This window comes from Jaculus jaculus, chromosome 2 (assembly GCF_020740685.1).
Source record: "Jaculus jaculus isolate mJacJac1 chromosome 2, mJacJac1.mat.Y.cur, whole genome shotgun sequence".
NCBI lineage: Eukaryota > Metazoa > Chordata > Mammalia > Rodentia > Dipodidae > Jaculus > Jaculus jaculus.
The window spans coordinates 93,199,736-93,219,788 of NC_059103.1; the positions used below are offsets into that span (position 1 = coordinate 93,199,736).

Here is a 20,053-nt window from a genome sequence, read left to right on the forward strand (position 1 = left end):
GGGGGTGTCTATAGAACTGATTCATGTCGTCTTGACTTTTCCATCATCTTTGGAAGAGAAGAATGTCCCACTTCCCAGTTTGGAGTGGCTAGCACTTCAGCCCATGGTGCTTTATCTTCCACTGACTTCTCGAACAGGATCTGCCCTTTGAGGAAACTAAAGGGAAGACAGACACGTCTCTAGTGGGACCATCTAGCTTGCCTTGCAGTGTGGCTGTGGTTTACGTACTCTGAGGCATGCACATCAGGGGCTCACTCACAATGAAATCTGCCTGCTCAGTTGCCAAATCCTTTCACGCTTCAAGTTACATGATTGAGCCAATATATTCCAGAGCTTTCCTGGATTCTTTAGCAAGTCCTAATACAAAAAAAAAAAGACTCATGCAAAGGTTTGTTTTTACATTCCCAACAAGCTTTTGTTTTTTTCAAATATCTTTATGGAGTTTCTGTGCTTGGTACCTGGCTCTGAGGGGCTCGGTGGTGAGCACCTGTGTTTTCCAGGGTGTTCTTAGAGGATGAGGCAGTCCAGCTAAGCCTGGAATGAGGCTCCTTCTGGCTGTAATGATCAGAGAACAGAAAGGGGGTCCCCAAGAACAGGGGCCTGGGGTCTGCTGCAGCAGGTTGAGGAAAGATTCCCAATGTAGAGGAAGAGTTAGCTTAAGGTGGTTAATAGATTTTCAAGGAGAAGAAAATGACTGGACCGGATAAAGGACCTAAGAACTGAGATAATTCCAAGAGTTTGATGCCATTTTGCGGGCAGCTCACCAAGTAGTTCTCAAGCTGAAATCGTTGCATGTGGGTTTGTGGTGAGGCTTGAGTCCCCTGTTCCATGACGTCATTCTGTAATATGGATGAATAGCAAATGGTCTTCAGAATCGAGTACAGAGAATTGTTAACTCTTACTTACAGGACTTAGAAACATGCATCCAAGTAAATGTCAACTGTTAGGATTCTTCCAGGTCTATTTCCCACCAACGTCTAACCAGCCTTCTAAGTGTGACTGTATGGGTCACTTGGCTCATTTCAGTGGCCACACACCGGACAAGAAGCAACTTCAAGGCAATATTTCTTCTTTTGGCTTATGGTTTAAGAAGGGTTACAGCCCACCATGGCAGGGAAGCCCGGGGAGCAGGAGCATTAAGTGTCTGGTCAGATTACATTTGTACTAGGAAAGCAGGCTGAAAAGAAAGTGGGACTCAGCTACACCCCCAGCGACTCACATCCAGCAAGGCTTCACCTCCGAAAGGTTCCATATCCTCCTAGAACATGTGCCAACAGCTGGGGATCAAGTGTTGACAGGCACGTAAGCCTCTGAGAGGAGGGGGGACATGCCGCCTTCCAACCACAACAGAGGTCGATGTCAGAAATGAAGTTACCTTCCTAACTGGTGTTTCTTTTCTTTTTTTTGTTTTTCTTTTTTTCTTCCCCCGCCCCTCCCCCCCTTTTTTTCCCTTCTGGAAGTATATTCGGTGCTCTTCGAACTGGTGCTTACATGGTGTACATTTTGATGACCAAAGGCCTGAAGCAGTCAGTTTGTGACCAGGGTTTTTACAATGGACCTGTCAGCAAATTCTGGGCTTATGCGTTTGTGCTAAGCAAAGCACCCGAACTAGGTGAGTGTCTCTCTTTCTTTCCCTCCTGCTCTCGCTGTAGCCGCACGTACTTAGTAAAAATGAACAACGAAGCAGATCGCGTGACGGTTTTGCCTTGTTGATTGCAGAAAAGTTAGAATCCATAACTGTGAACTTTTGACTTTCTCCCCTTTCTCACACCTTCCTTTGAAATCACTGTACATCTTATATTTTGACAGAAAAAAAAAATGTAGCCTATACAGAATATGTTGATTTCTAAGCACTACTAAACTTAAGACAGCCAAAGATTTATAAAATATGCCCAGCCCTTTCTCTTAAGACATATTAACAGCTATGCTAATATTAGAATAGGTGTTTAAAAAAAAGAAAAAAGAACAACAGAGCTATTTCCAGATCCTGGCTCGCAGCAAGCTTTCGGCTCTAGAGTTAGGATTCAGATTAGGAAGCTGAGCTCTTTGGCTATCTTTGTGTGCTCATTAACAAATGCTAACTGTTGGTGTCTGCCGTTGTTTGATTTTAATCATCAGTGAGTCTGACCCTGGGGAAAGGGAATGGAATTCATCTCCTAGCCACAAGGAGGAAAATGCTGGCTGTGTACTTGTAGGTTTCCAGGGTTTCTTCTGCTCTTTGATAGTCTTGAAGGTAAGGATGGATGGCATAAGTTTTCGGGAGCACTGACAAATTAAATGGAAAGAAACTGTTGTAAGCACAGTTCTCCAGCCAGATGTCTGTATCGTCAAGGAAAGGGATCACTGATGGCAGAAAGCTTGGAGCACACCCATGAATAATGCCAGCCACAGACCACTGTCTGTTCTTTTCTTCTCTTTTATTTATATATTTTGGTTTTTCAAGGTAGGGTCTCACTCTGGCCAAGGCTGACCTGGAATTCACTATGTAGTCTCAGGGTAGCCTCTAACTAATGGCAATCCTCCTCCCGGGTGCTGGAATTAAAGGCATGCACCACCACACCCAGCTCTTATTTTATTTTATTTTAGAGGGAGGAGGAGAGAGAGAGACAATGGGCATGCCACTGCAAATGAACTCCAGACACATGTGCCACCTTGTGCATATGGCTTTACTTGGGTACTAGGGAATCAAACCTGGGTCCCTGGGCTTTGCAAGCAAGTGCCTTCACTGCTAAGCACTATCTCCAACCCTGTGGGATATTCTTCGTTTTGTTTTTTTTTTTTGTTTGTTTGTTTGGTTGGTTTTTTTTTGCTTTTTAATGTAGGATTAACTATGTATTCTCAGGGTAGCCTCGAATTCTCAGTGATCCTCCTACCTCTGCCTCCTGAGTGCTGGGATTAAAGGCATGCGCCATCATGCCCAGCCTGGGATATTCTTAATATACACTTACTCTCTGTACTTCTTCATTTATTAACCTGCAATTAGTAATTGGGTAGCTTTAGTGCAAATATCTTTTTTTTTTTTTTTTAGGTAGGATCTCACTCTAGCTCAGGCCAACCTGGAATTTACTATGTAGTCTCAGGGTGGCCTCGAACTCACAGCGATCCTCCTACCTCTGCCTCCCGAGTGCTGGGATTAAAGGCGTGTGCCACCACTCCCAGCTAGTTCAAATATCTTTAATTTAATTTATTAGTTTTCTTTTCAGAAAATACAGGCAGTTTGGTACCATTGTTTAGGCTCATCTATGATCTACCCCCTCCCATTAGACCCTCCTTGTTGATGTAAATGGGTCGTGCATTGTGGAGTTAGCCCACAGTTATTGGTATGATAAATGTGTCTGCATAGCATGACCAACATGTGACTCTGACGTTCTTTCCGCCCCCTCTTCCATGTTCTTAAACAGTCACTCAACCAATGGGATCATATGAAGCTGAAGAGTTTCTTTATAGACAAGCATATAATAAGCAAAGCCAATAGAATACCCACAGAATGGGAGAAAATATTTGTGGGTTATCCAACTGATATAGGCCTAATCTCTAGAATCTACAAAGAACTCAAAATTCTAAACAATAAGAAGACAAACACCCCACTCACAAAATGGGGCACAGAGTTGAACAGGCAGTTCACAGAGGAAGATATACAAATAGTTCAAATATCTTAATTGTGAAATTAAAAAGCATGTATTCATTACTCTCTCCCTTCAAAAGGAAGTTAGGGTTGTAGCTTCATGACAAGGCACCTACCATATAGCTGTCAGCAGGGTTTTGTCAGGGGACCCTAGTTCACACCCATGTGCCTCTGTAGGGTATGAATTCTCTTTGACGTGTAGATGAGCAGCCCCATCCCTTCTCAGGGTGTGCTAGGAATTTACTTCATGCAAGTGCTGGCACTTGGTTTCATGGTGTCTTCCAAGGTCCAAAATAAAAGAACAAAATAAATAAATAAATAAAAATAAAAGAACTTTCTCTAAAAATGTTTTCTAAGAAAGTCAGCATGTGAACATAGTTTTCTACATGACCCAAAATGACAAGATAATTGGCATGTGTATGCACATGGTAGACCCCACACCCCCTAGAAAAATTTTTCAGAATAAAATGAATGATTCATTCATTCATTCAGTCAATAAATTTGCAATGAGTGCCTACAAAGAGCCAAACATGTACTACGGTCTAGACTACAGTAGCTAACTATCTACACAAAATTTTACATGAAGCTTATAGACCAGGCTCCCAGAAACTCTATATTTTATCAAGTTCTGCACATGTCTAGCCTTAAGCTAGAAACATGTTTTTAAAACTTGGATCTAATGTCTCAAATCCTACAGATGGATGATCTGGAATTTGTAAATTTTGTGATAATAAATTAATTTTCTATTTTCATTTCTGGTACTGGGTACATTTCTTTCATGTTGGTTCCTTTTTGTTTGATAGCTTGCTTGCTTTTTTTTTAATTTTTATTAGCATTTTCATTATTATGAAAAAGCTTTTTGATGTAGGGTCTCACTGTATCCCAGGCTGACCTAGATGTCTCAAATGGCCTTGAACTCATAGTGATCCTCCTACCTCTGCCTCCCAAGTGCTGGGATTAAAGGCGTGTACCATCACACCCAACCCCATGACTTCATTTTTTTTTAAATTCATTTTGGGAATCAGAGCATGTGGACTCAAACTGGTGTTGATCTGAGAAAAAGCTTGAAAATTACAAATTGAGAAATGTCATATCTCCCGGACTTTCTTTTATGCTGTGTAAGTGCCCATGAAAGCCCCTTCCATCTTCACTAATACAGAACTGACCATAGACAGGTGGATACAGAGTGTGAGTGGAAGGGTCATTTCCCCCCAAACAAACCACACACACACACACACATCATTTCTACCCTTTACTACTTGCAATTTTTTTAAATTCATAAATACTGTTTTATTTCCTGCCCTTAGGCCACAGACCATAAATGCAACAACAACAAAAAAAAAAACAAAAACAAAAAAAAAACCTGTCTTTTGTTCCAGGAGTGTCTTGGTACCCTTTTCCTGGTAGATGTCTTGCCTGTGTGTTCAGAAGTCTACCCAGTAGTAGTTGAGGGCTTGAGAATAAAAATAGTCCTTTGGACGAAGAGTTTGTTGAGGAATCACCTTAAGCTGTCCAGTGCTCAGCTTCCTTCCTACGTGAGCAGAGGTCTCTGCTCTCTGGCCTTTTATTGATCACCCCGTCACACTTTAGTGTACGTGAATATAGCGAATGCTCCCTCCTGTCCACCCACGGTAGGCTGAATAGCCTACCTCTTGAGCCACAAGCAGCAAGCTGCTAATAGACTTTTGGGGCTTTGCCTTTAACTCTTGAATAGTCTCATGCAGTCATATGTGGAGCAGTATACAGCTAGCATGGGAACCTTGCCCTGGAATCACTCATTTGCCACAACCACCTGTAGTAATAAGTTAGTTTTGCTTTGGATAATTTTTAAATATTTTATTTATTTGCAAACAGAGAGATAGGGAGAACAGAGACAAGACAGAGAGAATGGGCACACCAGGGCCTCTAGCTGCTGCAGACAAACTCCAGATACATGCACCTCTTTGTGCATATGGCTTTATGTGGGTGCTGAGGAATCGAACCCAGGTCATTAAACTTTGCAGGCAAGCATCTTAACCACTGAGCCATCCTTCCAGCCCTTGCTTTGGATGTTTTTAACTTTTATTTTTGTTTGTTTTTATTTATTTATTTGAGAGTGACAGAGAGAGAGAGAAAGAGGCAGAGAGAGAGAATGAGAGAAAATGGGTGCCAGGGCCTTCAGCCACTGAAGACGAACTCCAGGTTCATATACCACCTTGGGCATCTGGTTTACGTGTGTCCTGGGGAATCAAGCCTCTGAACCAGGGTCCTTAGGCTTCACAGGCAAGTGTTTAACTGCTAGGCCATTTCTCCAGCTCTACTTTGGACATTTTAAAAAAATATTTTATTTTTATTGATTGATTTGAGAGAGAGAGAATGGTCATGCCAGGGCCTCTTGCCATTGAAAATGAACTCTAGACATGTGTGCCACCTTATGTGCATCTGACTTACGTGGGTTCTAGCGATTTAAAACTGGGTCCTTTGGCTTTGCAAGCAAGTGCCTTAACCACTGAGCCATCTCTCCGGCCTTTGTTTTGGATTTTTGAGAGTCTTGCTCTTTAGCTCCAGCTGGTATGAATTCATGGTCCTCCTCCTTCAGCCTCCATGTGCTGAAATGACAGATGGGTGGCCCAACCTGTATCCACAGTAGTGCTTCGATTAACCATCCTTTTGCTATTAAAATATCTAGTGGATGTGTTCACACTGGCTAAAAACTAGAAAAATTCTCCTACTATTGACAGTTTTTTTAAATGATGCTTAATGACAAATTCTGCTTATATTCTTTACAGAAGTAATTTAAGTTATAACTACCCCTTTTTAGTATTTTATTTTTATTTATTTATTTGAGAGAGAGAGAGAGATACAGAAATAGGCAGGTAGAGAGAGAAAAAGAGAATGGGGGTGCCCAGATGTGTGCACCCCCTTGTGCATCTGGCTTACATGGGTGCTGGGGAGTTGAACCTGGGTCCTTTGGCATTGCAGTTCAAGTGCCGTAACTGCTAAGCCATCTCTCCAGCCCATGATTACCCTTTCTTAATTTAAACACATGGAATAGTGTCCTCCAAATGTTCTAGAGCTTGCTTGCCAGTGACCTTGTTAAGGGTGACATCCATCTCTTACCCTTATTGAGAACGTGTTCCCTTGAATGCATTTTCATGCTTGAAGTCTTGTCGCTACCATTTAATTAAGCAAGATTTATCCTTTTGGTTTTTTCAAAATAGAGTCTCCTTCTGGCCCAGGCTGTCCTGGAATCACTATATAGTCTCATTGTGGCCTCAAACTCATAGAGATCCTCCTACCTCTGCCTCCAGAGTGCTGGGACTAAAGATGTTCACCACCATGCCGGGCTAGATTAATCCTTTTGAATTTAGAACTTTTCTTATTTTTAGGCCCCATGTTCTATCTTTCAGTATCCTAAAATTTCTGGATTCCTCTAGGAATACCTGGAGGAGAAGATCTTGTGGGGGAAAAGGAATATTCTTCCCATGTACGATAGTAATGAAACTATTCCTCCCCCCCCCCCGCAAAAAATATATATATATATATATATATATATATATATATATATATATATATATATATATATACACCTGCAGTTTTCACTAACCTCCTTTACTGTGGATAAAATTCACATTGTTGTGCGATCCTACCTCTCTGGAACTTTTCCATCTCCTCCAAATGAAACTCCTTCAACACTAACCCACCAACCCCCACCCCCACCCCACACACACACACCGTCACTAAACTCTTAATAAGAGTTCTCTGTTTCAGCAGAAAACAGTGAAGTCATTTCAATGAATCTATCGGGTTGCAGTCTACTAGAACAAATAAGAGCAAGAGAGCCACCGCTCAGCTTTGCTTGCCAAATCTTCAGCGCCCACTGTTTGAATTATATTAAAACCTGCTGAGATTTGCTTTTGTTAAAACTTGGAAGCATCTGCTCTGAGTCTAGGTCCTTGCTCAGTTGAGCTGGTCATTGTTTGTGAACCTCTGACTCAGCAGCACTCCAGCTAATTCAGTGAAGTGGGGCTCTGCCATCTGTGACAGGCCACACAACAAATCAAGAGCAGCAAGCAGAAGATATAGTTGGGGCTGGTGGCTGTGGCTTGGTTGGTACAGTACTGGCCCAACGTGCACAAAGCACTGGGTTCAAGTCCCACTAAAACCGGACTTGGAGGTGCACCGCTATTGTCCCAGCACTTGAAAGGTAGAGGAAGAAGGATCTGAATTACAAGGTCATCCTCTGCTACACAGCAAATTTGAGATGAACCTGGAATACATGAGGCCCTATCTCTAAAACAAAACAAAACAGCAGGAGAGATAGCTCCATGATTAAAGGTATTTGCTTACAAAGCCTGAAGACCCAGGTTTGATTCCCACATGAGCCAGATGCCCAAGGTGGCACATGCGTCTGCATATGTTTGCAGTGGCTGGAGGCCCTGGAGTACTCTCTATCTGCCTCGTTCTCTCTCTCCCTTTCTCTCTCACTAAATAAGTAAATAAAATAAAATAGCAAGATGAGAGAGATGGCTCAGCCACTAAAGGTACTTGCTTACAAAGCTTGATGGCCCAGGTTTGTGTCCCCAGTACCCATGCACTAAGTGGCACATATGTCTGGAGTTTATTTGCAGGAAGCCATGGTGTGCCCATCCACATTCTTTTTCCTCTCTCTACCTGCTTCTCTTTCTCTCTCTCTCTCTCTCTCTCTCTTTCAGTAGATAAATAAAAATATTTTTAAACAGCAGGGCTGGAGATATAGCTTTGCAGGTAAATGCACTTGCTTACAAGCCTGCCAAATCATGTTCCATCTTCCTTAGCATCCACCAAAAGCTAGATGCAAAGTAGCCCAGACACGTGTAATCCCAACATACTTACAGCGGTGAGAGGCAGAGCCAGGAGAACCTGGAATCCTGCAAGTAGCAGCAGCAAAAGAGACCCTGCTCAAAGGAAGGCAGAGGAAAGGAACACCCCAAGGTTGTCCTCTGACCTCCATATGCACAATGGCATGTGTGCACTCACTCGTAAGTAAACAATACAAACATGAAAAAATTAAGAAGGTGCAGTTAGGAGAGACACTTGGCTGTGAGAAACATATATCCTGCCTTCTGGCTGTCTCTTGACCGAAAACAGCTTAGCCAAAAGTTTGAGAACATAAACCAGGAAATAGCAAAAATCAGTGACACATCTGAAGCCTTCAAGAGAAGCCTTCAAGAGGCCAAGCTCTCACCAAGCTCTCGTTGCTTGTACTTGGCCCACATTACTTCCATAATGCCCGGTGGACATTTGGCCAAGAAAGACTGGCTGTCCAGTACCAAACACATAGTCTTTGGGGTAGTTTGTATTTCTGAGTCCCTCTCTAGCTTTCGCCACTCGTGTAAATGCCACCGGCCTGACATGACTCAAGACGAGTGACACCAGACACGTGATGCTCCACATTGTTTTCAGAGCAGTGATCATTTGGGCAGAGTGATGTGACCAAGGCATCTCATCTGCAAAAATCACATACCATAAGAGGTCTGGCTTGACCCTTCTGGAGCCCCACCAGTCTCCCCTTCCCCGAGGAGCGTTGCCATTCATGTGGACGGTAACTTAATTTGTCCTGAAACAAATCCTTAAGTGAGGTCACATAAATTTTAGTTTTAAGATTTCATGATACCTGACTCCCCCTACCCTGACTCTCCCCAAAATAATCTGGACCATGTGTGTGTTTAAGATCAAGCCAGAGATACCCCAACCCCAGACAGAAGAATGATAATGCCATAGTCAACTCCGGTACTGCAAGCTCCGTTTTGCATTCCATAGGAGTCCATTCTAGTGCAGTCTGCCATTCTTGTCCCTCAGTCAATAACAATTTGATGTCAGGGCAATGACAGAGTTCGATCTAAAGAATTAGATAGGATAAAATGCTCATTACAGGCTGGAGAGATGGCTTAGCGGTTAAGGTGTTTGCCTGCAAAGTGAAAGGATCCCAGTTCGACTCTCCAGGACTCACATAAGCCAGATGCACAAGGGGCACCTGCATCTGGAGTTTGTTTGCAGTGGCTGGAGGCCCTGACACACCCATTCTCTCTCATAAACACATATATATTTTAAGGTAGGGTCTCACTCTAGCCCAGGCTGACCTGGAACTCACTATGTAGTCTCAAGGCACAAAGATCCTCCTACCTCTGCCTCCCAAGTGCTGGGATTAGAGATGTGCACCACCAGGCCTGGCTAAAATATATATTTTTTAAATTGTTCTTTTTTTCATGAAGATCACATTTTCTTTTTTGTTGTTGTTTATTTCTTATTTATTTCTTTGAGAGTGTCAGAGAGAGAGAAAGTGAGGGAGGCAGAGAGAGAGAGAATGGGCGTGCCAGGGCTTCTAGCCTCTGCAAACGAATTCCAGACACATGCACCCCCTTGTGCATCTGGCTAACATGGGTCCTGGGGAATCAAGCCTCAAACCGGGGTCTTTAGGCTTCACAGGCAAGCACTTAACTACTAAGCCATCTCTCCAGCCCTAATATATATATATTTTTAAAATTTTTATTTTTTTATTTGAAAGTGACAGAGTAAGAGGCAGATATATATAGAGAGAATGGGCACTGTAAACAAACTCCAGAACCGTGCACTCCCTTGTGCATCTGGCTTACGTGGGTCCTGGGGAGTCAAGCCTTGAACCAGGGTCCTTAGGCTTCACAGGCAAGCACTTAACCGCTAAGCCATCTCTCCAGCCCTAAAATAAATATTTTTTAAAATGCTTATTACTTCATGAGAAAGGTCTTCTATTAATTACCATGTGGTTATTCTGTCATTGTTGTTTTTCCTCAATGATAAATAAATAATTTTGCTTTGAGCATAAAATTTCTTGGACTTCTACGTTCTTCCCCTGTTAACAAAGTTGGGCTGGAATCATTGTATCCACATGAAGGCACACAGGAGTAGTCTACGCAGCAGTCATGGCTCTCTGGCAGGCCTGTCCAAATAGCACAGTCAACATGAAGGAGCCGATCCCAGGTCTCCTGACACCCATTTAGCCTTTAAGTTTACACATGAAATGACCATCACTAGCAGTCATTGTCATGATGTCTGACATTTATAGACATACGAAACATCACCATCTTGCAAGTGAACAGGAGATTTCAGTGGAAATTTCATAGTAGATTTAAAAATGTAGCCACTGGCAATTGAGCTTTTTGTTCTAAACAATAGGAAGTAACAATGTCTAAGAATTCAGAAGAGGAATAAAGCAATACTCCTGGCAAATGGCATGGTGCAGTACCTGTATTGACCCAGACATGGCAATCAGCCAGAAGTCTTTTCAAGACCAGCATTTATTGACCTGGACCATGCCAAGAATTCTAGGCCACCCACAAAGTATATGAGAAATAAGACATGGGAAAGTGTGCTTAATAAAATCTCAGAACAAAAGAAACTTCTAGTTCTTACTGCTATTCAGCAAGAAGTTGTATTTGTGAAAGATGGTTTTTCCGTGCCCCATCACCATGGGGGGGAGCATAGCAAAAATGCCATTTACCCACACAAGCCTGTTCTACCCAAGTAGCACCTCCCTGTGGTCTTACTTCTTGGGGGAATTGATTTGTTCCTTGACTTGCTCTTTATCCATTTTAACATAAATGTCCTGAGTACTTCAGAGTCGTGGGAGGAGGGTCACTGCAGTGTCAGCACCTCTGTCTGACTACTCTAGCTTTTAGTATGCAACATCCTCACTTCAAAACAGTAGTCTTCCCCTTCACCGGGAATTGTTAAATTTTTTTGATATATCCTGGAGAGTCTTTATAGTTAATTTCATACACTGAATTCCTTTCTTTAAATTACTTTATTTATTTATTGGCATGGAGAGAGAGAAAGGGAGGAAACAGGGCCTCTAGCCACTGCAAATGAACCCCAGATGCCTGCATCACCATGTGCATCTGGCTTATATGTGGGTATTGGAGACTTGAACCTGGGTCCTTAGGCTTCACAGGGAAACACCTTAGCCGCTAAGCCATCTCTCCAGCCCAATAAAGTGAATTCTTATTTTCATGTTTCACTCACTTGATAATATTACCTTCACTCATATCAGCAAATGTGTGCAGATGTGTTTTGTTTCCCCTGTTCTCCATTTTTGTCTCTGTCTCTTGTAATTTTTAGTGTGTGGTGGGGGGCATGTGGGTACCAGAGTGCACGTGTGGGGGTCAGAGAGCAATCTTGGGGCGTTGGTCCTCATTTTCCACCTTGCCAGAGACAGGGTCTGTCTTGTTGTTTTGTTGTTGGGAAAGCGGTTCTAGCTGGCCCATGAGCTTTGTGATTCTCCTGTCACCTCTCATCACCTTAGGTGCATTGGAACAGCAGACACCTGCCCACTTTGTGACCAGCTTTATGTGGGTGGCTTGGGATCTAGACCACGGGGAGAAGGTTTTGGGGGTGGGCACGTTTAACCACTGAGCCACCTTCCCAGCCCTGACTCTTGTTAATTGCTTCAATTTACCAGGAGATCAAATTCAGGCACTTGTACATGCACCACTGAACTCCTAACTTAGCCCTGAATTTGAACTTGCCTTATTGCCTCATACAAGGGCTTCACATCTTATAGAAAGCTTACAAGATGTGTGTCTAGTGGATACTTTTTCACGTGTACCAAAGGAAAATTATGATTTTGCCACTCGAGAGACTGAAGACTATTTCACTGGCCTCTGGCATTTGCATCTAGTCTGTTTTCTCCTAACTAGTCACTGGTCTAAGGCGAGTCACGTGGCTTGAATTGCCAACTAGGCAGCCTGGTTGCCAGTGTCTTCAAAACGCAAGTTACTAAGATGCTGTGTCAAATACCTTGGAAGTAACATGCACTGCTCGCTTAAGATGCCTGCCCTCACGTCAATTTTGAAGGCAGTCCCTTGTCCTTACGTGTCTCCTTTCTCCTCTTGTCTTCCAGGAGATACAATATTCATCATTCTGAGGAAGCAGAAGCTGATCTTCCTGCACTGGTACCATCACATCACTGTGCTTCTGTACTCCTGGTACTCCTACAAAGACATGGTGGCCGGGGGTGGCTGGTTCATGACTATGAACTACGGCGTGCACGCTGTGATGTACTCTTACTATGCCTTGCGGGCTGCGGGGTTCCGCGTCTCCCGGAAGTTTGCCATGTTCATCACCCTGTCGCAGATCTCTCAGATGCTGATGGGCTGTGTCGTGAACTACCTGGTCTTCCACTGGATGCAGCATGACCGTGACCAGTGTCGCTCCCACGTTCACAACATCTTCTGGTCCTCGCTCATGTACCTGAGCTACCTTGTGCTCTTCTGCCATTTCTTCTTCGAGGCCTACATCGGCAAGATGAGGAAAACAACGAAGGCCGAATAGTGTCCGAACCGAGGAGGAAGCCATAGCTCAGGGTCATCAAGAAAAATAACAGACAAAAGAAAATGGCACAAGGAATCATATATGGTGCAGCTAAACAAAACAAAACAAAACACACGAGCAGACACAAAACCCGAGGCAGCTTAGGGATGATCATTAGGTTGACTGAACCCAGTAAGTTTATGACCCTTTTGGGTGAGGACTCACTGAGCGCATCCCAAGGCAGTGCTGCTGGGTGGGGGAGGGGCACCTTCCCTCTTACCTTCTACTCTAGGACAAACACGAACAGAAGGGAGACAGAAACCAGTGGAAAGCCAGAGTAGGCTATTAACGCTATATGAAAAGCAAAATGTCTTTACTAAGTGTTATATTTCTCTAAGGATGAAGAATTTCACTTTAAAAATTGTGCGAACACATAGACCTAGACAAAATGCTTTCTAATCTTTTTTGACATGAAACTGGAGCCAGTAGACATGATCAAAATGGAAGAGACAACAGGGTTTATGTCTAGAACAAGAATGCTTTTACAAAAATCAAAGCCTTTTAAAGAAACGTTAGCTGTCGCAGCCCCATAAAGAAAAGATGTGTTAATGGTTTTATTTTTAATTATTTCATCTAAAATTTAAGACGGTTATTGTTTTGCCTTTGCTGCATAGATTAGGGCTACAGAACTATTCAGGGCTCAATACTTTTCCAAGGTTATTTCGGGTAGGTGGAAACAGAGCAGGCCAAGTCCTGAAAAGGTGGCTCCCTGAGAGCCGGTAGTTAACTGTGGAGTTGCTGAGGGTTGACCGGTTACTTCCCACCCTGCCATGGGTCAGGAAGCGCTATCCTTTGTTCAGATGCCTCCGTCTTTAGAAGAGTAACTTAGAATTGGAAAGATTAAATCTCAACCAGGAACGTGAAGACTGGAGGCCTCTGGAGCTGGAAAGATAGTAAGAGACCAGTTGACAGACAACATATATGTCCCTCCCCCTTTGACTTCACACATACCCCTGACTTTCCAAAGGAAGCCCTGTGGGACAGTCCATGTTTTCTATATTTTTGTGACTGCCTGATTTGGGATGAACACTGTGTTTCTCTGCCTCATCTGCATTCGCGCCCTGAGCAATGCAGAGGCGTGTAAAGTGCCCTCTGCTGGCCAAGTGGAGATACTGCAACAAACACTTCAATACAGGCTTGGCTGAAAATCGTTTACAACAAAGGGCTTCCTTGCCCCCATAAATTGATCCTAAGTTTTAAGTGATATTAAATACCCATCATACATTTGGCCAAATCAGAACACATCCTTTCTGCTTCAAGTCAGCTTCAGAGTTTTTTTTTAAAGGGACTTTTCACTCTGGAACTCAGAAAATCAATTATTAAGAGCCATATTCTTTAAAAGAAAAAAGCTAGATATTATTATCTGTACTATTTCAGTCCTCTACAAGCCAAATAAATGTGTCAATGTTCCTAGTATTTCAAAGAAGCAATTATGTAAAGTTGTTCAGTGTGATACAGTAGCATTCTAATTGGTTAAGTAGCTTAATGATTAGGAAACTAGATGAAAAATTATAGACTTCTACTCTACATAGATTCTACACGCATAACCACACACATGCACACAGGTGTGGGTACACTGAACTGCAATGCCCAAAATAATAGGAACATAATTTCTGGCTAGCAGAAACTGTTGTTTATCTTTTTGCTTTATTTGAGAGTGTACAGTAAAAGGGACCTTCAAATTATTTTTATATTATTTTAGCTTTAATTGTGCTGTCATTCATGAAACAGAGCTGCTCTGCTTCTCTGTGGGAGATGGCAAGGGCTTTTTCAGCATCTTGTTTATGTGTGGAACTTCAGAAAAATAAAGTTTTATTCCATTCTGTGTGAATGGCTTGAACAACGGACCAATCAGGTGAGAGAGAGCATGCTGGGGATGGAAGCTGTTGACATCTGTGGTAGATTAACAGTCGGTGGTGTCTTCAAGTTGGTTGATAGATGAGACACGGTTAATGGAGGAATGTGTTGTTATTAGGGTAAAAGTTGGCACGAGCTGAGAAGAAAGGTCTGCTACAGCAGCTGAGAGTTTCTTAGGATACTCGTGTTCTTTGGAGCTCAGCAAGCATCCAATACTGTGCAGTAAGCCTTCCTCCCGCCTTACAGCAGAGAGTAAACAGAATAATTAAAATGAGGGAAAGACCACATATCAGTTGACTTGAGTTTAATCAAAAGACCAATCAGAAGCTCACTGGCTGATTCAAGTTAATTCAGCAATTGCTCATAGGACACAGGTTATAATATGAAACCAAAACACATAAACCTTAAAAAGACTAAGCAAGGCTTCCAACGCACTTTAACCTTGATGTTAGCTTCATGCTGTGTTCACTTGTAAAATAACTGAGAATTTTTGTTTGCAGGTTGAATATCTAATAGTTTTTAAACTAGCTAAATATATCTAAAGGCATTTCCAAATGCTAAATCACAGGAGGAAAAAAAGCCACACATTTTTAAAAACAAATCTGGTATTGCAGGTTCAGTACACTGTTTTTAACATCTCAGCTTAACTGCTTTCATTATATCAAGATATGAGGCTAGACCCCTGGCCCATGACACATCTGAAACCCACTAGAGAATTGACTGCCACATAGGTAACACTGCTATCAGTTAACATTCCAGAAACAACTTGGGCAAGCAAGTTTTTGTAGCTGCCCCACTTATGCTGCAAATAGATTACCTTCCTATTAAAGATTTCCATTGCATTCCAATCCCAGCATGGTGAAAAAAAATCATTCCTGGATTGAATAAAAATAAATCCTTGATTTCATATATATGTGTGTAATTTCATACACCAAGTGTGAGCGTCAACTCAAATACCGAGTTCGCAATGACATTCTAGTGAGAAACACTCCGTTCATATAGCAAGAGATTTTATGTTGGCCTTCTAGTGTTGCTAATAAGAGAACAACTATTATTTATTTATTGTATTTATAGCCAATTCCAGGCCAAAGTACTGAATTAAAATCACAGATTATGATTATTAGTCTAAGTAATTTATTCCACTTTTTCTAATCATACTGCACTACAAAAATTAAAGACTGTAAAGGGAAAATACATATTTATTGTTTGAGAAGAAAGCAAGTTATGTCCTCATTACAACTCCAGGCTTAATTAAAGAGACTGGTTAGTCCAGTGACTAACATCTTGACTTCGAGACTTCATGCGAGTGGATTTTAGTAGAACTGAATGAAAAACTATAGGAACCTAGAACATTTCTAGGAAGGAGACACACAGGGTTATTGGTTTGTTTGTTTTTGTTTTTTTTTTAATCAGATGAATTTTCATGATAAGCTATAAAGCCTGTCACATCAGAGTGACAAATCATTCAGAGTCAATTACACTGGAGTGGAATGTTCCAGAAGCCTGGTCGTATTCCCAAATTGCTGTTTGCCTGGGGAAAGTCAGGATGCTCGAGTTACTATCTTACTCTGATAGAACAGGTTCTTAGAGATTCACACACCTGAGTCAGCTCCAGTACTTTCTGAGGGCTTTTCTCAGTTTACATATAATGCTTCTTTCAACGTTGATTTGAGAGAGCCGCTAGGGCAATGGAGAAAACTAACGAGACTTCACCTCTCAGCGTTCAGAGCTTTGAGTTGTATGTGCATAGTCCATCTCCATCTCTCTTAGACACATTTCCCTGAAAAGATTGCAGTCCTAAAAGGGAACATTGGGTGAGAATGTCAGGATGGAAAGCCCAGTGCTTTTCAGTAGTCAGATGTGTCCTTTTTTCCCCCATATTTTTGTTTCAGTCATAAATGTTTTGCTGTGTCTTTGGTACAATAGCAGTGCCTGTTTCCATTCTGTGAATCATCGTGTTCCATATTCTTCTGTCGCTGTTTTTATATACAACTCCAAATCCTTGTGCCTCAAAGTCCTTGCCATTAAAAAGGGATGTTAGTAAGAATATACAGCATTTGCTCTTGTCACATGTGCACATTAAAATTACAGCAGAATAAGCAACAATGCCCTATTTTGATAGTCAGTATGAATCACTAGGTCCCAGGTGGCCAATGAGCCCACATCCTCTGCTGGCACCTGATGGTGTTCGACACACAGCGTAAGTGCAGTTGTCCTCGGTGCCTGTGACAGGCTCCAATTAGAGATGTGTGAGCCATGTGGCAGAACCCAGAGCCGAAAAGGCTAGTTAAGCACAGCTACACAGGGCATTGACCAGCACTCAGAAACTGGTTGATCATCCAGTCACTTTCCAGATCCTCAGACACTGAACATTCACTGTGCACAGCCGAGCGTCCCTTCCTCCCACATAGGCTTTTTAAAGAAAGTGACACAGGTTGCTCTGGCAGGACAGAAAGAAGGACAGCAGGAGCACATTTGAGGTGGGTTTGGGAAGGTCTTGGTAACAGTACTTTAAATGCAAGAGTCACCATTCACTGGCCATCCACACTTACCCACCACTCATTGTCAATGAGTCCTACTGAAGTACCTGGCAGACTTAAGGTAACTGGCCCTGCAAACCAGGGTCAAACCACATCTACAAACCATTTAGGGCACAACTGAAAGGGCCTGACTCATGTTGGCATGTACCTGCTGTTATTTTGTTACTGCTTAGTGACACCTGGGACTCTTTCTCCTAATGGACAAAATTCAAGAAATAGCCTGATAGTGCTTTCCAGTTATGTGATTATGTTGTTTCAGACAAGCACCAAGCTGGGGCTCGTGATGCAGGAAGGTGCTCACTGCTACTTGAAAGACAACTGGAACATTCAGCTTCTTTGAGGCCCCTGAGCCTATATTCAGGGGAACCTCACTCGTCCAAGCCTCACAGAGCAAATCACAGTAGTGTTGGAATTGTTATTTTCAAGTGCTTATTTCACAACATTAAAAAATATTTTTGGTGTATTAAGATTAAAAATAAAGTCATCATAACTTTTGATTTAAGACCAAACTGTTTCTGAGTTATTTTATTTATTTATTTATTTATTTATTTATTTATTTATTTATTTCAGAGAGAAAGAAAAAGAGGCAGATAGAAAGAGAATAGGCACACCAGGGCCTCTAGCCACTGCGAACAAACTCCAGACACATGCACCACCTTGTGCACCTGGGTTTATGTGGATAACTGGGGAATTGAACCCAGGTCCTTAGGCTTTTCAGGGCAAGCACCTTAGCCACTGAGCCATCTCTCCAATCCCCTGTTTTCTATATTTTTTTTAAAATTGCTTGTTCTGAGCAGTTCCAAGGGGACACTAAGGACAGGGAGGACTAACCAAAATTCTCCAGAAAGCCATGTACTCATGGGACACCAGCAAATGTGTGAAACTGCCTTTGTGTTCTCTGGAAGAGCCCAGAGATGGTGGCCAACGCTATATTTCAGGTATACTGGCAAGAAGCAGTGCTTCATGTCATTTCAGCTGCCAGTGAGCAGAGACCGGAATCTTTAAAACTGCTCTTTAGTCAAAAGGCCAGCAATCTGAGAAGATGGTAAATCCTGAACATCTGTCTTCTCCAAGTTAAAACCTCATTTGAGAGACACCGTTCAGACAGAAGTTTATTTAGCAAGCAAAGCATAGATCCACAGTGAAACATGCAAGAGGAGCGCTGTGGGGTCTTTATTGCAGTCTGTTTTCATTGAATTTGAGGTGAGTTCATACTCATGGGCTAAGGATGGCCCTTTTTCCCTCCCAAGTTATGATGGGCCAGATCTTTCTTCATCCTCCAGGAAATGCCACAAAGGGCATCAAAACCATAGTCCATGTGATACGACAAATGACATTAGGGTCTTTTGAGGACGCAGACCCTTCAGTAGAGCACACCTGTAGGAAAACTCTCTGGTGCCTTAGTTTCTGATACGGTGGGAATGACGAAACGTCAGCTTCAAGGATGTTTCACCATAAAGGACTTCTGACCCTCAGGAGACACAGCCACCCAATGCAGCCGCGTGTGTCTTGGTCACCTCATGTCTCACTCCTGGACTACCCAGTATCCCCAGGATGCCCGCTTCACAAGGTGCTTAACTCCTCAAGAAGGCTTTTCATGAGTGCACATCCTGCAGATTACATGTTTTCCATGTTGGTCCCCTTCAAGCTTTCATAGTGGGGCAGACAGTGGAACTTGGATTCCAGTTGTATTTTTTAAAAAAGGAAAATATAATTGTTAGAGCCACCACCGAGGTGGCAGAGGTAGGAATGAAAATGGAGTGCAAATAATCTTTAGTTTCATTGATTATTGTGGGGGGGGCGGAGTTGAGTACAAATGAACAAAAATTATAGTAGTTGGCTCTGAACTTTCCCACGTCAGTGGACAGTGTTTTGAAGCAAAATAATTTGGAGGAATACAGCCTGCACAGCATGTCCTTACTGCCTCAGGATGTCACTTACATACCTGCCAGCTGTTGGCAGAGACAGTCCAAGCCATCCACTCCCTGGTCTGAGAATAGTCTAGCTGTTAAATGCAGGTGTTTGGCACACTGTCGCATGCTTTTCAGGGTCAGCAGTTTGTCATTTTTCACAGCTCTTTGGACCCTCTATTGCATCACTTTCCCTGTGGTATTTATAGCCAAAACCAAGAACTGGATGTCTGTGGAGGTTTTCCATGGCCAGATGATGCCTCTTTCACTTCACATTTAACAATGTGTTGTTAAGACAGGAAAGTTGATTCCTTTAGTTACCTATTTAACTGTGGATGTTCTTATTTCAAGAAAAGAGAGTGAGGGCTAGGGAGCTGGCTCAGCAGTTTGGGGCACTTGGCTTGCAAAGTCTACTGGTCCAGGTCCCCCAATACACATGTAAAGTCAGATGCACCAAGTGTCGCATGCATCTACGGTTCATGTGCAGTGACAGGAGGCCTCAGTGTGCTCTCTCATAAATAACATTTTTAAAAAAGAGAGAACAAGAGGGATTGCCAATAAAGATGGCTGCCCTCATGTGGCTTCTAGTACATGTCTTATGACATAGAAGTTTCTACTTGTGATAATAGCTAGTTATCTCAGTCTCCATTCAAAATCTATAAATGACCCCAATTTTGGTCACAGGGTGGGCTTTACCCCCTCTCGCTCCCTCATGGCGGTAGCTCTCTGTGCATCCTCCTCTTTCTTTCTCTTAA

At 42.6% G+C, this 20,053-nt stretch overlaps 1 protein-coding gene across 4 annotated transcripts in view; it reads left to right on the forward strand.

The window, feature by feature from the left end:
• The window catches only part of Elovl6 (ELOVL fatty acid elongase 6), a 149,511-nt gene extending 131,614 nt beyond the window's left edge, over nucleotides 1-17,897 (forward strand). For all 4 annotated transcript variants that reach the window (XM_045142876.1, XM_045142877.1, XM_045142875.1 and 1 more), the window contains 2 exons: nucleotides 1,461-1,612; nucleotides 12,522-17,897. In XM_045142876.1, coding sequence (XP_044998811.1) covers nucleotides 1,461-1,612; nucleotides 12,522-12,952 — 583 coding nt within the window. In that variant the 3' untranslated portion in view covers nucleotides 12,953-17,897. The remainder of the gene's footprint in view (nucleotides 1-1,460; nucleotides 1,613-12,521) is intronic.
• Nucleotides 17,898-20,053: the final 2,156 nt, after the last annotated feature.